The sequence below is a fragment of the Lucilia cuprina genome, chromosome 2 (genome assembly GCF_022045245.1).
Source record: "Lucilia cuprina isolate Lc7/37 chromosome 2, ASM2204524v1, whole genome shotgun sequence".
NCBI classification, from domain to species: domain Eukaryota; kingdom Metazoa; phylum Arthropoda; class Insecta; order Diptera; family Calliphoridae; genus Lucilia; species Lucilia cuprina.
In genome coordinates, this window is record NC_060950.1 from 70,295,724 (window position 1) to 70,314,858 (window position 19,135).

The 19,135-nt window shown below is 26.6% G+C and overlaps 1 protein-coding gene across 2 annotated transcripts in view; it reads left to right on the forward strand.

The window, feature by feature from the left end:
• LOC111674556 (sodium/potassium-transporting ATPase subunit beta-1) overlaps positions 1–13,419 on the forward strand; it is a 19,741-nt gene extending 6,322 nt beyond the window's left edge. For both annotated transcript variants that reach the window (XM_023435190.2, XM_023435191.2), the window contains exons 3-5: positions 11,276–11,533; positions 11,599–11,861; positions 12,778–13,419. In XM_023435190.2, coding sequence (XP_023290958.1) covers positions 11,276–11,533; positions 11,599–11,861; positions 12,778–13,056 — 800 coding nt within the window. In that variant the 3' untranslated portion in view covers positions 13,057–13,419. The remainder of the gene's footprint in view (positions 1–11,275; positions 11,534–11,598; positions 11,862–12,777) is intronic.
• The last annotated feature ends 5,716 nt before the right edge of the window (positions 13,420–19,135 follow it).

Consider the following 19,135-nt stretch of genomic DNA (forward strand, 5'->3'; position numbering starts at 1 on the left):
AGACTAGACTATAGACTAGACTATAGACTAGACTATAGACTAGACTATAGACTAGACTATAGACTAGACTATAGGCTAGACTATAGACTAGACTATAGGCTAGACTATGTACAATAAGCTTTCTATAACAAAAACGGATTTCTAATTTCTGACCTTAAACCCTAGATCCATCAAAAAGGATCAATAAACTTAAATTAATTATAATCAATTATCTTACATTAAAAAGGCGAAAGGCCTTTTAATAACTTTTAATTAATGTCCATAAATTAAAAATGGCAAATTTATGTTAATCTCTAAATAAATTAGCATATTTAGCTATAAAATCAGACACAAGCTGGTAAAACGTGAAATTTTAAACCTCTACAAACAGTTAATACCGATCAATATTAAGTACAAATGAATTTTTTTATTTACACATCCCAAGAAAACAAAATAAATGAATCTTTTTTGTTAGACTTTTTTCGCTAACAGACTGTTAACTTTAACAATACGGTGAGAATTAATAATACCAACGATTTTCTTGATTTACCCAATCGAACGTTTTAATGTGTTTTTCCCTTTTATTAATTTTTCGGTTCATATAAACAAACAAGTGTATGCAGATATTTTAGCTTAAACAATTATCAGCTATTTTTTTAAGTCTGTATTTTTTTTTAACTAAAAACAAGTATACAACTGCATTGAGTTAGACAAATCTGGATAAAACTTGAACAGGAGAGAATATTACAGATACAGATGGTTTTTGTTGTTGTTACAAACAAACTTTAATGTAGCAGAAACTCAAACCCAGACGAAACAATATTCAAGTAAATAAACTTTAAAATCAGTGATAAAGAAACATTTTTGCTTTAAGCTGTTTATATGTTGTTTTTTCTTTTATCCCCCAAATCAATTAACAAAAATAACAACAATTCATTTGGGTAAACATGTTAATAACAACAAAAACCTTTTTTTAATTTTAAAAGTTATAAAAAAAATTTAAAATCTATAAATGAAATGACACGATTGAATTATTTTCTATAAACCCTTAGGGGGGACTTTATTTTTAAGCTTTAAAAAACTTAAACTTTTTGTCTCTTTTTTTATAACAAACAATTAAAATTAAACATCATTAGTCTTGAATAATTAATATCTGTCTGTTTCTCTTGAATTAATTTCAAATTTCGAATAATAAACATAAGACACACAACTTCAAAACTGGTTGAATTTTAAATACAAAATTTCCATAATTTAGAGATTAAAACAAAGATAACAACAAAAGAGAATTAGTGCGACACAGAGATTTAGGTTAAAAAGAAATGTTTGTAAGGGCTTTAAAGATTATTCAACTCGCAAGAAATGCTTATAGGTTTTTAAATTATTCTAATAAGTTTCTTAAAGTATTTCAGAACTGATTGGGTAATGTATTAATTAGGAATCTAAGGCACTTAATCAAACGTGAATGAAATATAAAAAATTCTGGACTATTGAATGGAAAATTTTGCTATAGTAGAACTGGTTCTATGACAGTCGAAATTCTCAAGAAAGACTAGACTTTAGACTAGGCTATAGATACAGACTATAGACTTGACTAAAGTCCAGGCTATAGACTAAACTATAGAGTCTAGTCTATAGTCTAGACTAGACTATAGACTAAAAATAGACTAGACTATAGACTAGACAATAGACTAGACTATAGACTAGACTATCGACTAGACTATAGACTAGACTATAGACTAGACTATAGACTGGACTATAGACTAGACTATAGACTAGACTATAGACTAGACTATAGACTAGACTATAGACTAGACTATAGACTAAACTATAGACTAGACTATAGACTAGACTATAGACTAGACTATAGACTAGACTATAGACTAGACTATAGACTAGACTATAGACTAGACTATAGACTAGACTATAGACTAGACTATAGACTAGACTATAGACTAGACTATAGACTAGACTATAGACTAGACTATAGACTAGACTATAGACTAGACTATAGACTAGACTATAGACTAGACTATAGACTAGACTATAGACTAGACTATAGACTAGACTATAGACTAGACTATAGACTAGACTATAGACTAGACTATAGACTAGACTATAGACTAGACTATAGACTAGACTATAGACTAGACTATAGACTAGACTATAGACTAGACTATAGACTAGACTATAGACTAGACTATAGACTAGACTATAGACTAGACTATAGACTAGACTATAGACTAGACTATAGACTAGACTATAGACTAGACTATAGACTAGACTATAGACTAGACTATAGACTAGACTATAGACTAGACTATAGACTAGACTATAGACTAGACTATAGACTAGACTATAGACTAGACTATAGACTAGACTATAGACTAGACTATAGACTAGACTATAGACTAGACTATAGACTAGACTATAGACTAGACTATAGACTAGACTATAGACTAGACTATAGACTAGACTATAGACTAGACTATAGACTAGACTATAGACTAGACTATAGACTAGACTATAGACTAGACTATAGACTAGACTATAGACTAGACTATAGACTAGACTATAGACTAGACTATAGACTAGACTATAGACTAGACTATAGACTAGACTATAGACTAGACTATAGACTAGACTATAGACTAGACTATAGACTAGACTATAGACTAGACTATAGACTAGACTATAGACTAGACTATAGACTAGACTATAGACTAGACTATAGACTAGACTATAGACTAGACTATAGACTAGACTATAGACTAGACTATAGACTAGACTATAGACTAGACTATAGACTAGACTATAGACTAGACTATAGACTAGACTATAGACTAGACTATAGACTAGACTATAGTCTAATCTAAGCAATAGATACAATAAATACAATTAAAACTTGCTATATAATTAACCTTATTTTTTGTTTCTATAATTTAAATTTCAATACATTTGTTATTGATTGATTTGGCTTGATCATAAAATGTGATAATTTTCTAATGAATTGAAATTAGCGTCACAATTTTTTTCTTCGTTGTTTTCACATAAAACGTATTTTAAAACGTCATAAAAGTCGTCAATCTAGTTGAAGTGTTTGTGTGATAAAAAGATTTGTTTGTACAAATTTTCATTGGAATCGAGTTTTTAGCGGACAAATTTCGAAATTATTGTGTACGTAATACCACAATTAAGGTTTTCATAACTACAAAGATATGTAATCTTAACTGCTTTTGTTAAAAATTTTTGACTCGACATCTTGCGATCGTTATATTCTTGTGTACTTGACGTTTAAATCAAAAATTTTATTATCTTTCTATATTGAAAAGAGATAAGAATAAAAAAGGCACTTAAATGCTTTATATCAAGGAAATGTTATAACAAGAAGAAGACGAAATCAAAATTGATTAGTTCGATATGAAAAAAAAATTTTGATTGCTTTACTTTCAAAGGCCTATAGCAACTGATTATTTGATGAAATCATTTGATCTCAAGATTAGAAATATTTGGAATGTAGACAAGAATATAGACTAGACTATAGAGTAGACTATAGACTAGACTATAGAGTAGACTATAGAGTAGACTATAGACTAGACTATAGAGTAGACTATAGAGTAGACTATAGACTAGACTATAGACTAGACTATAGACTAGACTATAGACTAGACTATAGACTAGACTATAGACTAGACTATAGACTAGACTATAGACTAGACTATAGACTAGACTATAGACTAGACTATAGACTAGACTAGACTATAGACTAGACTAGACTATAGACTAGACTAGACTATAGACTAGACTATAGACTAGACTATAGACTAGACTAGACTATAGACTAGACTATAGACTAGACTAGACTATAGACTAGACTATAGACTAGACTAGACTATAGACTAGACTATAGACTAGACTATAGACTAGACTATAGACTAGACTATAGACTAGACTATAGACTAGACTATAGACTAGACTATAGACTAGACTATAGACTAGACTATAGACTAGACTATAGACTAGACTATAGACTAGACTATAGACTAGACTATAGACTAGACTATAGACTAGACTATAGACTAGACTATAGACTAGACTATAGACTAGACTATAGACTAGACTATAGACTAGACTATAGACTAGACTATAGACTAGACTATAGACTAGACTATAGACTAGACTATAGACTAGACTATAGACTAGACTATAGACTAGACTATAGACTAGACTATAGACTAGACTATAGACTAGACTATAGACTAGACTATAGACTAGACTATAGACTAGACTATAGACTAGACTATAGACTAACTATAGACTAGACTATAGACTAACTATAGACTAGACTATAGACTAGACTATAGACTAGACTATAGACTAGACTATAGACTAGACTATAGACTAGACTATAGACTAGACTATAGACTAGACTATAGACTAGACTATAGACTAGACTATAGACTAGACTTTAGACTAGACTATAGACTAGACTATAGACTAGACTATAGACTGGACTATAGACTAGACTATAGACTAGACTATAGACTAGACTATAGACTAGACTATAGACTAGACTATAGACTAGACTATAGACTAGACTATAGACTAGACTATAGACTAGACTATAGACTAGACTATAGACTAGACTATAGACTAGACTATAGACTAGACTATAGACTAGACTATAGACTAGACTATAGACTAACTATAGACTAGACTATAGACTAGACTATAGACTAGACTATAGACTAGACTATAGACTAGACTATAGACTAGACTATAGACTAGACTATAGACTAGACTATAGACTAGACTATAGACTAGACTATAGACTAGACTATAGACTAGACTATAGACTAGACTATAGACTAGACTATAGACTAGACTATAGACTAGACTATAGACTAGACTATAGACTAACTATAGACTAGACTATAGACTAGACTATAGACTAGACTATAGACTAGACTATAGACTAGACTATAGACTAGACTATAGACTAGACTATAGACTAGACTATAGACTAGACTATAGACTAGACTATAGACTAACTATAGACTAACTATAGACTAGACTATAGACTAGACTATAGACTAGACTATAGACTAGACTATAGACTAGACTATAGACTAGACTATAGACTAGACTATAGACTAGACTATAGACTAGACTATAGACTAGACTATAGACTAGACTATAGACTAGACTATAGACTAGACTATAGACTAGACTATAGACTAGACTATAGACTAGACTATAGACTAGACTATAGACTAGACTATAGACTAGACTATAGACTAGACTATAGACTACTATAGACTAGACTATAGACTAGACTATAGACTAGACTATAGACTAGACTATAGACTAGACTATAGACTAGACTATAGACTAGACTATAGACTAACTATAGACTAGACTATAGACTAGACTATAGACTAGACTATAGACTAGACTATAGACTAGACTATAGACTAGACTATAGACTAACTATAGACTAGACTATAGACTAGACTATAGACTAGACTATAGACTAGACTATAGACTAGACTATAGACTAGACTATAGACTAGACTATAGACTAGACTATAGACTAGACTATAGACTAGACTATAGGCTAGACTATAGACTAGACTATAGACTAGACTATAGACTAGACTATAGACTAGACTATAGACTAGACTATAGACTAGACTATAGACTAGACTATAGACTAACTATAGACTAGACTATAGACTAGACTATAGACTAGACTATAGACTAGACTATAGACTAGACTATAGACTAAACTATAGACTAGACTATAGACTAGACTATAGACTAGACTATAGACTAGACTATAGACTAGACTACAGACTAGACTATAGACTAGACTATAGACTAGACTACAGACTAGACTATAGACTAGACTATAGACTAGACTATAGACTAGACTATAGACTAGACTATAGACTAGACTATAGACTAGACTATAGACTAGACTATAGACTAGACTATAGACTAGACTATAGACTAGACTATAGACTAGACTATAGACTAGACTATAGACTAGACTATAGACTAGACTATAGACTAGACTATAGACTAGACTATAGACTAGACTATAGACTAGACTATAGACTAGACTATAGACTAGACTATAGACTAGACTATAGACTAGACTATAGACTAGACTATAGACTAGACTATAGACTAGACTATAGACTAGACTATAGACTAGACTATAGACTAGACTATAGACTAGACTATACTAGACTATAGACTAGACTATAGACTAGACTATAGACTAGACTATAGACTAGACTATAGACTAGACTATAGACTGGACTATAGACTAGACTATAGACTAGACTATAGACTAGACTATAGACTAGACTATAGACTAGACTATAGACTAGACTATAGACTAGACTATAGACTAGACTATAGACTAGACTATAGACTAGACTATAGACTAGACTATAGACTAGTCTAGTCTATAATCTAGTCTATAGTCTAGTCTATAGTCTAGTCTATAGTCTAGTCTATAGTCTAGTCTATAATCTAAGCAATAGACTAAATTTAATTTCTAAAATCCCCACAGATAAGTTTTCAGAAATATTGTTAAAAACTGGGTTTTACTGATATTTCTCATATTTTAAGCATTTACGCGCTTTGTGCGATGACTTGAGGTGTCGACTTAAAAAAAAAAACAGAACTTTTTTGCTATATTGTTAAAAAAAACCTACGACCGGATATTCCTAAAATTTTTATTACACTACAGTGATACATTTCTATTGCATTTTTCACCAAAAAATACTATATTTATAAGAAAATTCTTATAAACAAATTAATGATCCAATAAAATCTAAAGCTAAAAAGAAAATGCTTATTTATATATATATTATAGCCAAAAATTTGTTTGATTTTGTCTATATTTTACTTTTTTTTTTCTTAAAAAAGTATATATATAAAATACAGACAGTGTTAAAAAGTCATTAAAAATCATATACACATAAATATAAATATAAAATTGTATCCACGTAAATAAATACAAATACAATGATAAAGAAGATATAGATTTAAATGAATATAGAACAAATGTTTAAATTTTTTTCTTTTTGTATAAATTTTCTATGATTTAGCTTTCCTTATCTAACATCAACATGTTTTTTTCCAATGACGTCATTTGTCTATTTTCTAATTTCTTTGGTCTGTCTATCAGTGAGTGATTTTGAAATTGTAAAATTATATTTGTATGTTTGTACATAATTAAAAAAATTATATATTTTTCTTCAACAAAATCAACAACTGAGAGAAAATTTCTTTAAGATTTTTAGTGATTTTTTTCACTTTTTGGCGAATACTTTAATAAATTCGAATTCGTGAAAAAGTTTGTTTTAGTTTTTTATTATTTGTTTGTTTGTTCCTTTTTTTGGGGCCAGATGCTTGAAACGTATGTATCTCAGAGGGTTGGTTTTTGTATTATCATTTTATGTCGTGACCTAATATAATATGTAACAAGTTTATTTAGGAAATGGGTCAACTTTTTGTTTTTAAGGGTAACTTTTTGTTTTTATATTTATTTTTATGGTTCCGTTTGTAGGTTTATTTAGTTTGAAACTTATTTTTTATTTATTAGAAATATGTTTAGTATGAAAAGAAAAGGCGGCCAATAATAAACCTTTTTTATACTACATATATGGGTGCTTCAGGAAAAGGACTATAAAGCTATTGAGAGAGAGTGAAAGAATGAGACATATTTCGTTAACTGTAAACTAAAATATGTACCACTGACAATGATATGGTCCGTTCTTCATATAAGCTTTGTCATGGATTATTTATTTTTTATAACTAAAACTCATATAAAAAAGTTTCTGAGAAGTTACTTATTAAGATATTAAAGCTAAGTATTTTAATAAAACTAATGATCCTTAGAAGACATAAAGCTAAAAAAAGTTTGATACTTTTTTGAAAAAAAAATAAATGTCACAGTGTGTAACTTCTGCAAAAAGGAAACATAATAATTATAAGTAAAGTAATTGGTTAAATGTGGGGAAATTTTTATATTTTGATTTAAATCAAAATAAACAAACTTTTAACAAAGTTGAAATATTGTACTTCAATTTACTTTAAAACAGTACAGAACGATTTAACTTTCAAGATTTTACACAAAAGAAATTAGTTTCTAGATCGAAGGCCGTCAACGATTACCATCAAGCGATGCGGCAATATAAGATGTTGTGCTTATATTAAAAAAATAATACTCAAAACTCAACTTTTAAACTAACAAATGCAAGAGCTTTTAAAATTAACCTACAAGCTAACAAATGGAAGAGCTTTTTAAATAAACTTTTAAGCTAACAAATGGAAGAGCTTTTTAGCTAAAACTTTTAAGTTAAACTCAGAATTTGAATTGAGAAGCAATACTACTTAATATCTATACATCGAAATGTAGTTCTAAAAAGCTAAGTCGATATCCTTTATAGTTTGATAGAACAGAGAACACAACTCGTCTTTCAACTAAAATCTTAAAAAAAGCTCACGTCAAGCATGTGTTCTCTTCGTGACAACCACTGCTTTTGTTTAATTGAAACTGTCATACAATATGTCTAAAGCATTGTCGAAACAATACTTCCTGGAGTCTTGCCAAAACCATTTTTGTTTAAAACTATTTTTTTTTTAATTTTTTACATATATTTTAAATTGGATTTCTCAAAAAAAAAAATAAAAACTTCTTATTAAAACCCCCACAATTTTTGATTTGTAATCATATCATATTAAAACATTGACATTCTATTTAACGCATAGTTTTCACCCCACCCATGGTGTTAAAAGATGAAGCATAAAGAAAATAAAAAAAGACCTGTAAATGTCTAACGAAAAAAATTGTTGTTGTTTTTGTTAGTTATTCATAGTTGTATTGTTTACAATTGAATGCCAACAAGTCTATATGTATTTATTTGGCGCCAATAAGGCCATTAACCAGTAACCGCTCCTTTATACGTAATTTTCATGGATTTTTTTTCAAGTTATGTACTTTTTTCTTCATTTTTTTTTTTTTGAGGGTAAAAATTAGGTCTCAAAAAATATATATATGTATGTATGTGTTAGTTAGTTTAACACTCCTTTAACTATACAGTATGAGGATAAAGTCTAACAATATTTAAAGTTAAAAATAACTATTTTACATTTTTTGAAGAATTAAGAATTTTTTATTTTATATAAAAGAATAAAATTACAATTTCATTTTTACATTTAAGCTATATACTTTTGTTACTTACTGTACAAAAACTTTTCTATGTTTTAAATACATAAAGAAAACTTATTTTAAAAACAAAAAATTTAATATGTTTAAGATGTCGTCATCTTTTAGAAGAAAACTCTTAATAAATATTTGCCCAAAAAAAAATTTAACCAAAGTTTACTTTTTATGACATTTCTTTAAGAGACAAATACATAACTTGAATAATTCAACAAGTGCTACTAAAACTAATCTAATAAATTTAATTTATTATTTATAATCAAACAGGGAAAGTAAGGAAAGAAAAGGCAAAATACTTAAGTATTTGAATGTTTGGAAGGACCATTTTAGTTTTGAAGTCAAAAGTTTATAATAAAGTCAAAACAAACAAGAAACTTTATTAGAGAATCTCTTTACAGAAGTCATTGTAAATTTAAATTATATAAGTGTAACTTCACCAATACATAAAAAATAAAGAAGTTTTTAAAATCCAACACAAAAGCAAATGACCAGCAATAGGTTGGCTGTGTTATAACTAGTTTTTAAAAAGTAATATATTCTCTTGGTGCCAACCACTGCTGCTTTAATATAAAAATATACATACGATTTTTTCCCTATCCTTGGTTTTCCCAAAACCAATTTTATTTTAACCCTAATAACTTTTCAACTGACCACAAAGATTTGATTTGACAACTCACTTTTTTTGTTTTTGTTTTAACATCAATACGCCATCACTTTTAATTTTTTACACTTGAACGCCTTAGAAAGCATCTACATATATATACGAGTTTTTTTTCTGTAAGTAAAGTTGTAAAATTCATTTTATATTTATTTATACTTGAAATGACAACCTTGGCATTGGAATTCTATACAGTTTCAACATTTTGTTTCTATATAGAAATTCAACCACAAAAATATATGAGATATAATGAAAAATGAATGTAAATGTAGTTTTAAGTACGCTACTCTTGGAATTGTCAGTAATTTCATGAGATTAACTAGACTTGAAAGAAAGCTTTTACTGAGTTTAAAGAATTTAAAAGAGCTTTCATTTTATATTTAGACTTTTAAGTTTATTAATATTATTGTTGGTTAAAAAGCTTTTTAAAGCTTTTATTTAGGGATCGTTAAGCACATTTTCCATTAAAAAAGCTTTAATTTTAAGATAATATATGTTACAACTTTAAACCTTAAAAATGTTATTATTAAACTTAGTTAAGATTCTATTGATAAAGAAACTTCACAAAGCTTAAACAGGTTTTTTAAAAGCCTTTGTTAAAAGTTGACTTTTAAGCTTTCATTTTGAGTTTAACATAAACCATGGTTAAGTACGTTTCAACCAAAAAGTTTAAAACATTTCTGTTTAATCATAGTTCAATTCCTGCTGATAAAAAAACTTTTCAAAGCTCTGACAGACTTTTATTGAAGAGGTAAAATTGCAATTTGAAAAAATTTATTTTCGAATCGATTCTGATTAGAGCAACATCTAAGCTTTAAAGTGTAAAGAATAATTTCTTAAAATTTCAAAACCTTTAAAATGTTAAAGGGTATTTTAAAGTCGACTTTTAACAATCTTTACCTTTTAATATTTTATTATATTATTATTGTTATATTATTATACACTTAATATGCTACCACATGACACAGTCCACGGGTATTTGCAATTATAAGTTAATTTTAATACCTTTACGCGCAGTTACTACTGAAATATACAATAAAAAAAGCTGTAATTTCCTTATTTGCCAATACAATAAACTTGTATTCAGTTGTATTGTATGAAACGTGTTAATTTACAATTTTTTGTAAAATAATATTTACGCCACTAATCAAGAGTGTTTTATTTTTTCTTTTTGTACACATGGACAGAAGTTTAGTTTGTGAAGCTTTTTTCGTTCTTCCCCTAAACCTTGATTAACATACAGTAACAGAATTTTAAATGCAAATTGTAGGGCTAATTTAACACTATAAGATTAAAAGTAATTAAACTTTAGTTAAGCACGGTTTAATTTAAGTTTAAGTCAAAAAAATATAAATAAAAATTTATTAATTTTTTATTTTTTTTTCGTTTTTTTACAGGTCAATTGATGCTATTCTATGGCATTTTCTACATTGTATTAGCTGGTTTATTTACAATTTGTATGGAAGGTCTTTTCTCCACATTGCACGATAACGAACCCAAATGGAAACTAGATGAATCATTAATTGGTACAAATCCAGGCATGGGCTTCCGCCCCTTAAGTGAAGAAACTGAACGTGGTTCCGTTATACAGTTCGACACCAAAAAGAATGCCGAAAAGAAATATTGGATTGATTTATTAGATGAATATATGAAAGGTATAGTTGCATCATATATAAAACTAATTTTTAATTTGTTATTTTCACAAAATTTCCTATTTTAGACTACAATGAAACCCATGTTGGCAAAAGTTGTTCCTTCAATCAAACCCACAATCCCGAAGATGTTTGCATGGTAGATATTAAAGAATTTGGTGGTTGCTCTCCACAGAACGCCTACGGTTATAATAATACCCGTCCATGTGTTTTCTTGAAATTGAACAAGATCTTCAAGTGGGTGCCTGAATTTTATGATGATCCTAAAGATTTGCCCGAAACTATGCCCGTACAATTGAAGAAACACATCGAGGATGTCGATCCTTTAAGCGTAAGTTAAATTTTTGCAAAATTTTATAGAATTTCTCTAGATAGCGTGATCAATAAATATTATTTATAGGAAATATATATATTCAATAAAGAGTTAAATATTTTGGTGAAATTTAGATTTTCTTAGAAAATTAGCTTTTCCATAGGAAAGTAGCTTTTTCATAAAAAACTGTTTTCTATAGAAAACAATGTTTTCAATAGAAAACAAGCTTTTCATAGAAAAGAAGCTTTACACAGAAAAGTATCTTTTTATAGAAAAGTAGCTTTTGATAGAAAAATAGCTTTTAATAGAAAATATATTTTAATAGAAAAGAAGCTTTTACTATGAGTTTTTCATAGAAAAGTAGTTTTTCATAGAAAAATAGCTTTTTATAGAAAAGTAACTTTTCATAGAAATGTTTATTTTTCGTAGGAAAGTAGCTTTTTATAGAAAAGTAGCTTTTCATAGAAAACTTGTTTTTTATAGAAAATTTGCTTTTAATAAAAAAGTATCTTTTGATAGATAAGTAGCTTTTGATAAAATAGTAGCTTTTAATAGAAAGTATATTTTAATAGAAAAGAAGCTTTTCATAGAAATGTAGCTATTCATAGGAAAGTAACTTTTCATAGAAGATTACCTTTTTATAGAAAAGTAGCTTTTCAATAGGAGAGTAGTTTTACCACATTTCTGTGGCTTTCCATAGAAAACCTGTTTTTCCATAGAAAAATTTCATTTCCATAAAAAAGTTGCTTTTTCACAAAAACTTGCATTTTCATAGACATTATTTTAAAGAAAAGGTTCAATCTTTCAAAGAAAGATTGAAAGATTTTCAAAGAAAAAGTATCTTTTCTGAAATTGCATTTTCATAGACATTATTTTATAGAAAATTTTCAATTTTAATTTATTCTAAATAAAACATCTCATTCTCTCCTTACAGCGTCAACAAATCTGGGTTAGCTGTGACGGCACCAATGCTGAGGACAAAGAAAACTTGGGTGAAGTCAAATACTATCCTTCACAAGGTTTCCCCGCCTACTATTATCCTTTCCTTAACCAGCCCGGCTACTTGAGTCCCTTAATCGCTGTACAATTCGAAAAATTGCCCCTTAATAAAATGGTCAACATTGAATGTCGTGCCTGGGCAAAGAATATCATTTACAGTGGCAGTGTACGCGATCGCAAAGGTTCCGTTACTTTCCAAATCTTTATCGATTAGGGTATAATAACGTGATCAATCAAGCAGCATTAGGTGTTGTTACAAAAAAAAAAAATAAAAGAAACCTTTTGCCATGATGGCCTTTTTATTATTAATTTTTGTTTTTAATAAAAAAACCAACAACTGCAAACAATTTATGCCATTAACATTTCCTAGTAAAAATAAAAAAAACACATATACACACACACATACATACACGCATATATACAATCATACAATCACAGACACTTATTTTAATACTTTCTATAATATCTGTCTGTCTGCCTATCAGTCAGTTTGTCTAAATATCTTTCTATTTATAAAAAAAAAATGTTTTTGTTTTTTTTTTTTTTTTTGTTTGAACTTGTAATGAAATTTATTAAATAACAATTTAAAGATTAAAAGATTTTATTGAACCGTGTCGGTTCTAGTAGTTTATTATTTAAAAAAAAAAAACAAAATATAATACTACTATTACAGCAATAGCAACAACAATTTATTAGAAAGAAAGAAAGAAAAACAACAACAAATTATTTTAAAAGTAAATTAAAAAAAAACAAAACAAACGCACAAATTAAAAAACAAATTAAATCAAAATAAATACAATAAAATAGAAACCTGAACACAACTAAATGAATTTGAATTTAAATTTTGTACTCGTATGTGATTTTGCTTTGTTTTTAACATTTGTTTGTTACATTTATACAATAATTAAATAAATAAATATATTTTTTAATTATTTTATTTCTTTTTTGGCCATAAGAGAAAGAGAGTAAAATGTTTATCATGTGTTATTTAATGTTAATTAATGAATTAAATTGTAAAAGTTTTAAGTGTAGAATGTACATAATTTCATACTACAAGATCTATATATATATAATACTAATAGATACTTTACAACAGACATAAGCTATAAACTATATAAATAAATGAAAAAATTGATAAAAAATATTTACAAAACTATATATGAATTGTAATAGAAATAGAAATATTATTATTATGTCTGTTTGTTATTTTAAGTATATAACTTGTAATTGTATCTATTAATTATATCTTGTTGTATTTCAAATATTTTTTTCTTCTTCATCTTTTTCTTATTCTTTTACTGTTAATTTCTATACAATTATTAGTCTTTACGAAAACTTTTTGTTGAATTAACTGCACTTTGACCTTAAAGTGCAGGCCATTTGCAATGTTTATTCAAAATCCTTGTTTATTTATGTAAATTTATATTTGTATTTTACCAAAAACTTTAAGAAAAAAAAAATAAGATAAATTTACAAAATTTTATTTTGTGAATTTTAAAAAAATAAACAAAATTGTTTTATTTTTCTAAACTTCAGCAGCCACCTCCCTCTCCCTTCTGTAAATTTAGCTTGAAATCAAACGTGCATAACCTAACTCTTTTACAGTATTGAGGGTTTTAGTTAAAAACCCTTAAAAATAGTTTAAAATTCCTTAACAATAATGATAAATTCAAAATTGTTATTTTCAATTACATAACTGGCAATATTTGTTAACGATTTTTTTTTTAATATTACAACCATGTACACCACCTAAATAATTATTTAATAAATAAATCATTTTATTTAAACTTTTTATTCAAATTTAATTAAAAAAAACTTTTTAAGTAATAAATAAAATAAAAATTTGTTAAATAAAACAATTTCAAATGTGAGTTTTTATTTAGTTTAGTTTTCAAAATTTATTTTTAAATTTCTGTTGTTTTTGTTATTATTATTAAAATAGTTTAATTTTTTGGGATTGATGAAATTTAAAAGAATTATTAGTGCAAGTTATTTTTGTTTATAATTATTAAGTATAATTTGTTTAATAATTTTTCTTTTTGTTTAATACTTTTCTGGAAAGAAACCATACATTTTGTTAAAATTTTTTTTGTTTATTTTTAAAATATCATTATTATTATTATTATAAATACATCATATTATTAATACATATTACTGTTGTTATTAATAGTAATTCATATTGATTTGTTAAAATAGTAAAATTCATGTTTTGTCAATTAACTTAATTAGCTAAATGTTAATAAAAAAAATGATGTGTCAAAATTTTCATTTAATTACTTACAATACTCTCTTCGTTTTTTTATTATTTATTTGTTTCTGTGTAACTGTCATATGTTTGCTAAACAGAACAATCGCTCCAGGCGTTAACTACACTTGTCGTTGTGTTAAATTAAAATCAAAATTTAATAAATTTAATAAAAAAAAATAAAGAGTCAGTTTTCAAATTAATCAAATCAAATCTTGGATTGATCTGGTAATTTAACTTAAGTTCACAACCATCAAATATTTGACGAAAATGACGTGACCCCTGAAAAAATCGATTCTTTGATTTCCTTTAATTATCATTGACGTCCTCCGTTTAGAATATCTTTATTATTTGATTCGACAAAAAAAAGTGCCTACGTTTTTTCGTCAAATATTTAATAGGTCTGAACTTACTTTTTGTTAAATAGTTTAAAGATATTTAACAAAATTTTAAATATTAACATCTGATGTAATTTTGATGAATAATTTTTACATTTTCTAATTAAAAAAAAATAAATTGTAGACAATACTTTAACCCAGCAAAAACTTGAAAAGTAATGATTTAGAAAGCTCAAAATTTCTTTATTTTAACACCGTGAGAACGTTTAAGGCAAATACTTACAACTCTCACTTACAAATCACTATTTAAATAAGTACTTACAAATAAGTCGTTTAAAGAGTAGTATTGTTTTAAAAACACAAAAATTCCTCACACACAATTCGAACCCGACCTACTTGTTCGTTAGTTCTTCGCCTTATGTTTTTGTGCGTGCAATAATGGCTTTCTTAGAAAAGCTTTCGTTGTTCAGCGCATGCTAGCGCTCAATTCAATAAAATGAGCAAATAAATTTTCTTTCTCAAAAAACTCATTATAAGAGTACTTAATGGTAATGCATACAGTAAGTAGTAATCATTGAACTTACAAGTGGTTATGTAAATACCGATCATTACCGAGTTTTTGCTGGGTATATGTATGTATATAGTATAGATAGTGTGATAGGAATTAATCATTTGTTAATTAAACAATAAAAATTAAGTTTTTTCTTCAATTTTAAATTTTGTTTAACAAAAAAATCTTTTTTAACCTTAGGACCTTTAAAAATGCGGCCCACTATTATACAATTCCTTTTCTTCAAATTTTTAACTAGTATAAAGTTTTTTGATTTTCAAATTATGTTATTTAAGAAATAGATAAAGTTTGAATTTTTCTAAAGGAAAAGTTTATTTTTATTAGAATAGTTTTTTTTTTAAGTTTTATCTTTTTTTAAGTACTTAATTTCTTAATATTAGTTGTTGTTTTAATATAAGGTAAGTAAGTAATTTATGTAATATCATTTTTTTTGTTATGTGTAAAAGTAGGTACAGAAAAATAACTTATAAACCAATTTTAGAACCAATCGGTCTTATGATATACTAAATTTCATATCTTAAAGTATTATAACAAAGTCTAAATTGTTCCAAAGTTTTGTGACAATGTTTATTTTGAATTCTTTTTGGTTTATAAGTTGTAAGTTATATTATAACTGCCTTATTCATAGTAATTTATCAAAGGTTTATTGAAAACATATTATGAAAAATTGTCTTATAAATCTGTGATAAATTGTTATGAATAAGAATTTAAATATGTTAATAATTATGGTACATTTTAACAAGACATATTCTAGATATAAAATAGAAGTATTTATCCATAGATTTCCAATATACAATATACATTATTTTTATAAAAAGTTTTGATTTAAGAATATGTACATTTTTCGAAACTATGAAGTAGGTATTCTGGATCCATATAAACAACAGAATCGATTTAGTTATGTCTGCCTGTCTCTCAAAATATTTGTTGTATTTCTAAGACCTCTATCAGAAATAATTACGAAAAGTTTCCTATTCAAAATAAGCAAAGTCGAATTTATAAATAACAGAGAGTTAATCAAAATTCTAAAACAAACCATTAAAATAATATACAGCAGCTTAGCAAAAAGTCAATGTATTAGAAAATTACCGTAATTTCTACTAACGTCCTATCATCTGGTTGGCTCTAATTCGTTTTAGGGAGCGAATGTACTCTTTGTAAACGTGAGTGAATGTAGTTAGTTTCGAATGTAGTTAGTAGAAAACGAGACTGAAAACAGTCGCCACTTTATTGTTTCCCAGTAATGTAGAGAGTTAACAATTAAAACAAAAAAATTAAACGAAATAGTCAATAGTCATGTATTGACACATTTGCAATAGCTTTCTGACTGTCTTTATAATCTAGTTTAATTAGGATTTAAACTCTTCATACTTGTTTGATAACAACAACAACATAATATCTTATCACAAGCTTAATTAAGTAATCGTCTACCGTGAAACAGAGACAACGAATATTCGGTATGGACCCGTGAAGACAATCTAGTCAAAATTCTACGGCTTCGTCTTCGTCAATATTGAGAGACCATTAATGAACCCAACTTCTCAAAATTGAGAAATTTTTTTTTTCTGACTTTCGTCGATTTTTCGGACAGAAGGGCATTGATATTACGCTTAAGAATATTATAAGTTCCAAGAAAAGTAGATTCGCGGCCAATATTTCGAACGGAACGACAAAATCAATATCTCTTTTTTTAATTATGGTCATTATAATAGTTAAAGTGCTAAGTGAAGACTTCGGAACGAATTATGAAGCTGAAAGATATAAAGAACCTTAACTGATACAAAGATTATTCCATTACCCGGAGGTCTGAATGAAAACAAATCTAGAACTCCCAATCATTATGGGACAGTAAAAATCCCAGAAGACCAGTATGCAATTTGAAATGTTTAATTTAAAAATCTGATTTAGACTAATTTAGGTTTCCACTTCGAATCCTGGAAATTAAACGATTTATAAAGTTAAACCATATATACTATATTAACTCTTAATTGTCTATAGTTAAATACTTCTATTTCATTTTTAAGTCCTCACAATTTGTATCTAGTAAAATGATAAAATGTTCCGATAGTTCTTAGGTGAATAGTTATTAACCTATAATTGGTAGAAATTCTTTTACGATTTGAATTCTTCACTTGAATGCTAAATAAAACTGTGAGACATTTACCTAAATATTAAAAGGTTTATTGTAATAAATTGTTAGGTCACAAATTTTAAAAAATAGTAATTTTAAAGATTTAAAATTTTAAGAAATAATTTTTTTAATAAAAAATATTAAAGTAGTTTTTTGTTATTGTGTTACTTAACACGTTACCGCAATAAGCCCTTTGTGTTTCACATCTTAAATAATAATGAATATTAAAATATATTTAAATTTAATAGTTTTATTATTTTGCCATATGATTTATTTCATTTTGTATGTGTATTTTATAATTTGTTGTTAACTATAGTTAATTGGTATTTTGTTTATTTTGAGTTTAGTTTCAACATTGTTACAAAATAATGAGAATTTTATTATTAGATTATTAGATAAATATTCTTAAGTATTTGATTTTTATTTTATTTTGCTTGTAAGTTTGACGGATTGTTGTATGAGGCATTTCGAAGAAGAAATTTTTTCATTCGTTTGTTTTTTTATTATTATTAATAATTAGTTTAACTTCATTCATTCATTTAATTATTCTTAGTTTTCTATATTTATTACACTCAAAACTGCTAAATATTAATTGTAGATTAATACATATTAAGTTATTTAGTTTAGTAACTATTTACGAATGGAATGTTTGGGTTTAGAGGAAAAGTTAGAGTTTTTTAAACTTGAAAAAACCAAATAATTTTTTTTAACTGCTAATTATCAAATTGCTTAATATTTTTTGCTGTTTAGTTTTTTTACATTAAATCACAAAATAATTTATCACATTTTTTAAAATATTTAATGACAATTTTTTTATATTTCTTAAATTCTTAAAAAACAATTTAAATATCAACTATTTTGTTTTTTTTTTTAGTTTTTCATATTAAAAATTCTTTCCAACAAATATAACTACTTGTTTTTGTTTTTATTATTAATTAAAATTTTGTTTAAATTTATTCAATATTTTAAAGTAAATAATTTTTATAGTTATTTGTTTTTGTATTTTAT